Below are 7956 nucleotides of genomic sequence, written 5' to 3' on the forward strand. Positions count from 1 at the left end.
TAGCAGAGAGGGATCCTGGATGAGAGCCTCATTTAGGGTAAAAAAATACTGGCATCAGTGAAATGACATGAGTATAGCCCAGCTGCAGATGTGACCTTCAGTATGGTATTTCATATGCTACATAATATATCTTTTGCATTTTTCTGCAGCACAGTTTATAGGCACAATTTGTAGTCCTCACACATGTAAAACCCTGCAGCCAAAGCAAGCTTTAGACTGAGCAAATGATGGGCAAATTCATATAAAGGGAGGTGCTGCATTTCTAGAAAGGGAGGTGTTTACCATGACATGAGCGTGATTCTGGCTGAAGTGACTGCAATAAATGATCCTTGGGCATCTTATTTTGAAACTTCAACCACTTAATCTAGATGCAGGTCAAAGATTCAAAGTCCTTCGGCTTCAGTTTAGGCACTGCCATGCCTGTAGAAATCAGTGATGTAATTTATAACAGCCCAAATACACGTATCTAGATTTGAAACTGTCTATTAACCAAAAGGACTACTTATCATATGCACTCTGCCTTTTGTCTTGGTAATCACCTGGGTAATCACATAGCTATGAAGGATAGTAAATTGCAGCAAAGTTATGATTCAGCAATAATTAATGTTCTCCAGTATAATTCTGGACAGATAATGTCACTACAATAACACTAATGATCCCTAATTTTACACTTTTTTCCTCTTTTATCATTCCCTAAGGAAGGTATAAGCTTAAAGACTAGTTATGTTGAATTTAATATTTATAGATTTAGGAAATGAGCATGCTAAAATTATGTCCATTTTTTAATATTTTTGAGGGATTATTTTGCCATGAAGAATTTGTCCTGTGTTTGTCAACATCCATTAAACTGCCATTTACATCTAGTTTTATAGGTTCCAGATGCATCTAAAAATTATATGATATTGGCCATCAACACTACTTTGCTGTTGCAAATTCTTGACAAATGGTACAACCTTGATGCCAAATTAGTAGGTGCTGAACATCTGGATTATGAGGCATTAGCATAATTTTGTCCATTTTTATGCATAATTACTGAAACAAGGCAAAACAAAACAAAAAAAGAAACAAACAAATTAAAAAAAGAGTTTCTCAACTCTGGATCTGAGTTCTGCTCAACTCTGCAACTGATCAATCTGGCCAGATACAAACACCTACAATAAACTTCTCCTATCCATTCCTTAATACTCATGGCAGTTCTAGAATTGTGTAACAGGGAATCAATTATTTTATTCTCAGAGGCCAAATCAAAGGTTTCAGTTACTTCATGGCTTCCTTCCCCAGTTCTACCCCACCCCACATTCTCAGTTCCTCCTTTAAACCATCATTTAAAGACATAATTAGATAGACATAAAAGATTTTAAAAAATGCACCTCAGTAAAAAAGCCTGCTCTAAAACTTCTCTTTTGTTTTTGAGTACACAGCAGAACGTCTTGCTACATTGTTGTACCTTTATATTCAGGTTTTAGATATTCATTAAAAGACACAGTAATGCTTCTGTTATATATGATAGAGGTCATTGCAGAAGTCTTACTGCTACTGCTTGAAAAGATGAAAAAATTTTCCCCCTACAGACATTACTAAATTAAAATACAGTGTAGGTATATGTATAATTTACTATTTTCATTTTGACAGCACTTGCTTTTAAGCAAAATGGCCCAGTTGCTATGTCATTTAGATACTGACGTGTCATCTCACAGGGACTTAGGTTTCCTTCATGCTGACTTTTGGAATATTCATTTATGATCTAATGTGCTGCAGCACAAAATGTCTTGTTTCCTATTCACAGTATAATGTAGTTCCTTTGTCTAGATTCAGACTGGGCACTTTATGAATATTTTTGAGACTTTTTGTACTAGAACTAGTAATAACAATTTGCCTGAAATCGTTCCACAGTTGATTACAAACTTATTTTAAAACCCACTAGGGTTTTAAAGTCACCATAGTTCTTGTCAAACTCATAGAAATCATAATAAAAAAAAGCTAGTCATTTGGTGGGAGCTGGATTCAACCCTAAAACTTTCAAATTTCCTCTACTAATAGTAAAACTCTTTCTTTTTCTCTTTTTTTTTTTCAAATCATCCTGTTTTAATGATTAAAAAAAAAACAAACAAGTATTATCTCATTCCTAAATTTGCATATAACCTATGTCCTGTTTTTCTTGGCTGCTAAATCCTGCATCTGGCACTGATGTCTGTAAAACACTTGAACACAAAAATGTATATAGAAACTCCAAGCTGTGTACTGGCTACTGCCTGGTCAGATCATTCATTCCAAACTTTTAGGCAGAAATTAGAAAATTTGTGGATCCCCAGCTTGTGGGATCTGGCAAGTTGATAGTTCCCACTATAGTAACATGAGCAATTCTTCCTTCCTTTATCTTTTGAACTATCATTTTGTGTGAGCATCAATCAAAAGTGTTTTTCATCTTGTCAAGTAATTTAAACTCTGTAGGATAAGATGTCTTCTCAAAATACAGTGCAGGTCACAGATGAAATTCTGTGAAAATTACATTAGTAATAAAAATAAATAAAAATTTATATTTTTCAGGATAATTTTAGCTGATACAAGAACAGTTAATTAGTAAACACTGTCCAATATATTAATTTAAGCCACTATATATTTCAAAATGTTTCCAGTCTATGTTCAAAGTTCACTCAACAACCCTCTTTAATGGATGCTACTAATTGAATTTTTGTTGCTTGCTTCATAATAGTTTTAGGAAGCACAAAATTATGTTCAATCAAAAAACTAACAAAATTCTTGGCAAACACACTAGAAACTATTGAGTATAATCTAAAGATAGCTATTAGGTTATTTTTCTCCCTGAACTTTATGTCCACTGTGTGAACACATTTAGAATCTTGTTGTGTGTCTGCCTTATAAAAAATTGTATTTTCAAGCAAGCTCTTTCTTTCCTTATCACTTGGAATCAGCATTCTTCACCACTGCTCAGTTCCGCACAAAATTGTCTGAGCAAAGAAGAACAAAAGAAATGAAAATAATAATATGTCTATGAAAATATTTCAATTTCTAGCAAACATTTGGCTACAATTGTTTACTTTGCTCACAGATTTGATGTTTGCACCATAATTCTCATGGAAAACATGAGGTTGCACATACAATGACTGCTTAACAGCTACGTGACCTTTCCATTAACATACCATTCTTTAGGTGAGAAAACTAGTTTCCTATATTCTAATATGTGAGAATGCAACAGGCATTGAAGTGAATGCAGAAAACTTGAAGTGAACAAGACTGTAAAATAGCCAGTAGCAAGTTACTTAAACTATTCTCAGAGTTTGCACATAGATTCCCGGAGAAATTGGGGAGATTTTTAAAAAGGAGGCTTTCTCAAATAATACATAAATATTTTAGCCTGCTGAACATCTGAGTGTCTACTTTATAATTACCATAAATATGCTTATTTTATTTTTTTTATTTTTTTTATTTTTATTTATTTATTTATTTATTTTACTATAAGCCACATTCCTATTTCTCATTTCCTGGCATGTGAAGCAATTGTGGAAATCATGGCTTTCTGTGAAGAGCTCCCTAATCATCCACTGAGTTAAAATAAACCGGCTATTGACTGTAATTTTGATTCAGCTCTATGATAACCTGTAAGCAGTCAGAGAGGGTTTTTTCCTGTGCTTACATTTTTATTGGTATTCAGCCCAGGCTAACACGGGCTAAACACTAGATGCTTAAGACTAAGCTATCCAACTTTCTCAGTCTATTCATCTGTGTCAGCTTAAGCCTTTAAATATTCATTATTAATATGTTCACTCTAATTATCTTTGTGCGTGTGCTCTGTCCCTGTGCTGGATTCCTCTGGACTAGAATCATGAGTTTGTGGATGAACAAGTCTATGAAGAGAGCTGCATGGAGGTTTCCACAGTCAATAGACCCCCAAGCCAGAGCCCCTCTCTCTCATCTCAACAAGGCGTTACCAGCACCTGCTGCTCACGAAGACACAAAAAGACTTACCGCATCCCAAACACCACCCTCACCGGCAGCCGTCAAGGCAGTGTACAAGAGCTCAGCACCATCCAGATCCGATGCGTGGAGAGAACACCTCTGTCCAACAGGTATCTTCTGTGTGCTGGTACTCCCAGAGCTGACCCACCCTTGTTCGTTAGAGAAGAGATGTAGACGTTTTGCGGCCTCCATGGGCAGGTAGTGAAGCTACAGGTCAAAGCAAAATAGCTGTCCAAAAACATAGATTGGTACTGAAACATCCTGTAAATGTAACTTAATTTGATCCAGGTTTAATCCGATCTAACAGAATCCTCTATGTCTCTCCTTTGTTCTCTCCTCCCCACAAACTCCAGGCAATATTTGCAGGGAAGAGCTTCTAGAGCTCTCAAATGAAAGAGAGACCCAATCACTACAGGCCACAATGAGCACATTATAACAGAGAAGTAGAAAGCAATCCACCTCAGATGTACAAGATGATCAAGAAGGCAGCAAGTTCTGTCACTGCCATTTCTATTAATTTGGTTCAGAAACAAAGACAGAATGAGAGATTCTGTCTTTGACAGAATATGAGATTTCCTCATATTTTCACAGAAAAGGAAAATAAAACTAGACTCTCAGTCCTAAGTGCTGTTGACATATAGCAAAAGAATCTTCTCTATGAAAATATGAAATAGATGGAAAGAATATATTTCCTGGTTTGAAAAGTTATTAAAGAAGTGAAGAAAGTGCTGTTCAAGAGGCTGTAATGACTGAACATCTTTGTACTCTCAGAAGCAAGCCTTTTGGCTTTCAGGTATATCTGAGCATCACCTCTGAAAACATAGCAAAGATCTCAGGAGACTCAGAAGTGTTTTCTATTGAAGTCAAATATGTCTTCATTAAAAAGAAGTGTTTTCAGCACTAGTTGCTATAGAGATTCAGTCTTGTGACATTTTGAGTAGCTTACTGTGAATAGTTATTAAGTTTGGATTTCACTTCCATGAGCGATTCAGCAGCTTGTGACTGCTGAAGTTTTTCTGCTGTTGTGTAACGGAACCACTGCAATCTATGTCTTATATTTCCAGGAAATATTTCTGGACCCACTGCTTCTGTGCTAGAGGACTTCCCTACATCACACTTCCAATCATAGAGTCCATAAAAACACAAAGCACATGCTCTAGGCTAAAAATAAGCAAAAAGTTTAAGCACAAAACATAAAACCCAATCTTATCTCAACAGAGCTTGACTTTTAGAAGTTTGTCATAATGCTGAGGCACTGGTCTATGCCCCCATAGCGTTAAGACAGAGCAAGCCAATGGGCATGTTATTTCAACCTCAACCAATTCACACAACACTGGGTCTTATTGTCGGGGATGCTCAACATACAAACAGTTCTTAAAAAAAAAATCATGGCATAGAAGTCAATTGGAGACTGAGATTGTCCCTCACCTTTTTACGCTTTTCCACATAACACATCCCTTGACTATTGTAAGCTTAATTTCTACAGTGAGGATCTCAAATACCTCCACTACTCAGAAACATTTAGCTGGTGAGGCTCTTTTAGAAATACTAAACGATTTTAGAAATACTAAACTGAACCCTTTTAGAAATACTGCTGGAGGGAGGGGGGCTGCCCGTGGAGCAAACCGCAAGACCATCTGCTGCAGGGGCACCTCGCGTGAAGGTTGGGAATGCGTGGGGGGCTGGCGACCACTGCACGCCTTCGGGCTCCAGTAATGACCATGCTGGTGGCACCAGGCCTTCCACCAGCCCAGCGTGAAGGTGACCAGCTGGGGTAGGGCACGCTGCATCTGGCACGCTGTTGATAATCCGGACTTTCTTCATGGATTTTTATTTCTTCCTCCAGCCGATCCAGCTTAAATGCCAAAGTGGAGGAGTGTGTTAAACTAAACTGTGAGCAGCCTTACGTCACTACAGCAATAATTAGCATCCCGACACCTCCGGTCACCACACCTGAAGGAGATGATAGGCCAGAGTCTCCTGAGTACTCAGGAGGAAACATTGTCAGAGTATCTGCTTTATAAAATAAGGAATTATTTGTAAATCAGGAAAAAAAAGAAAAAAGAAAAAAAAAAAAAAAGACCATTGCAAGTTGAGCTCTAGCAGTGAGCAAGTTGTCTGGAAGAAGGAAAGAGCTGACAACGACAAGGCCCCCTCGACGCGTGCGCCAGCAGCCACCCATCGAGACGTACAGAAGAAAACCACCCTGGTGTCGGAGCGCGTTACCCCGAATGGAGTTTCTACACCGTGTGTGAACAGATAATGCAGTGGAAGCTTCTGCAACCGTTCTGACTTACTATATGAGCACAATGAAATGTCCCCATTGATGCTTCTTCTTATCATGAGAGCTCTTTTTAGAAAAAAAGAAAAAACACACAACATAAAAAATAGAAACAAACGTGTTCCTGCTGAATGCAAAACAAGAAACATTTTGATAACATGTCTTTTTTTTTCCTGTTAATAAACCACAAACTTGTTGAGAAACTATGAAAAAAATGAAAGAAAAATGCTCATATGAAAGAAGTTTGTACTGACTTAAAGAAATACAACCATAATGCATGCTGAAATTATTTGGAGCTGTGATCTCAGTTTATTTATGTTGTTTTTCAGATTAGGCATGATAAAATATTACTGTAGAAAGGGGCATTTCTGTGCACTTACAACATGCTGATTGTTAATGTTCCATGGTAGTTGTACAAATAACATCCCTTTGAAAAATGCAGTATTTCTTACTCAAACACTCATTAGTGAACTGAAGGTGTTCAGTTAGTTCAATATTTATTATTGTTTTATCTTGCTTCCTAGGTACTGTTACAACTGCAATAAGTCATTGTACACCTGTTGTATCAGGAATCAGGATTTTTTTAATAGATAATTTACACAAGTTCATCTGCACTATAAACTTCTACTGGCAAAATTTAAATAATCTTAGAACCAAACTGTGCACCACAAACGTACTATTCAGTCATATTCTTTTTGTCAGTGGTCCTTTACTTCCATGACAGTACCCTGTCCATTCCAACACTGCTGCACTATTTGGGTTTTCAAGGTCACCGATGAATCAACATGATCCTTCATTCTCTAAATACCTTGCCTACTTTTGTACTTGCAGAACAAGCCTCTTGCCCTTATGTACTGTTACAGTAGCATTTGAATTAAACTCTTTTTTTCTTCTTTTATTTTCCCCCCTTTGTGATTAACCAGCACCTATTTCCAGGCTTCCTTTGATAACACATTGCACTAGCCAGCATATTGGCTATGTTGGAAGACATCGAAAAATAATTGCTAAGTTCTTTTTGTAAGTAGCAGTAAATTCACATCCTAAAACTTGAGAATTTGTATTGTGTTGAGATACTTTCTTACCTAATAACACTGATAATATAGTGGTTGGAGTCCAAAAGCCACAAAAGTATAAAGGCTCTACACATTAAGGTTTTTCGGTTTCATTTTCAAGACATTATTAATGTTAACAGAAAACTTTCTGATAAAAAAGTCACATTTCTTTATGAAGGAACAGTAAGAAGATACATTGCAATGCTTCCTATATACATGAAATACCATACATCATATACATCCGATATACATGAAACATATGCATATCGATACACACATCTAAATACACCGAATCGGAAATAATTGCATGTCTGCAAATAAAAATATGCGTACAAATCAAAAGGCTCAGTGCGTTAGAGTCCATTGTCATAAATGATTAACATAATCTGAGTAGTGTATGCTTCAATACAGCATTTATCATTCTACTGATCTTAAAATTTACAGTAAAAGAAACCACCCACTAAAACTGAAACTTGTTGGTTAGATACTTTTTACCGCACAAAAATCCTGATATTTCTATCTACTTGTCAGATTTTGATCAACAGAGGATGGAACATGCCACAGTATATTCACCAAAGTACTAATATTGCTACACATGCAAATTAAGCTTCAATTAAAAATAGCATATAATGTAACGTATTGTTC

General features: G+C 36.5%; 1 protein-coding gene across 3 annotated transcripts in view; it reads left to right on the forward strand.

The window, feature by feature from the left end:
* The window catches only part of KCND2 (potassium voltage-gated channel subfamily D member 2), a 257736-nt gene extending 251453 nt beyond the window's left edge, over positions 1-6283 (forward strand). For all 3 annotated transcript variants that reach the window (XM_088523860.1, XM_010228716.2, XM_088523848.1), the window contains 2 exons: positions 3841-4088; positions 5825-6283. In XM_088523860.1, coding sequence (XP_088379986.1) covers positions 3841-4088; positions 5825-6002 — 426 coding nt within the window. In that variant the 3' untranslated portion in view covers positions 6003-6283. The remainder of the gene's footprint in view (positions 1-3840; positions 4089-5824) is intronic.
* The last annotated feature ends 1673 nt before the right edge of the window (positions 6284-7956 follow it).

The sequence above is a fragment of the Tinamus guttatus genome, unplaced genomic scaffold, assembly GCF_059628265.1.
Source record: "Tinamus guttatus ecotype Peru unplaced genomic scaffold, ASM5962826v1 Tinamus_guttatus_pri_ptg000018l, whole genome shotgun sequence".
NCBI lineage: Eukaryota > Metazoa > Chordata > Aves > Tinamiformes > Tinamidae > Tinamus > Tinamus guttatus.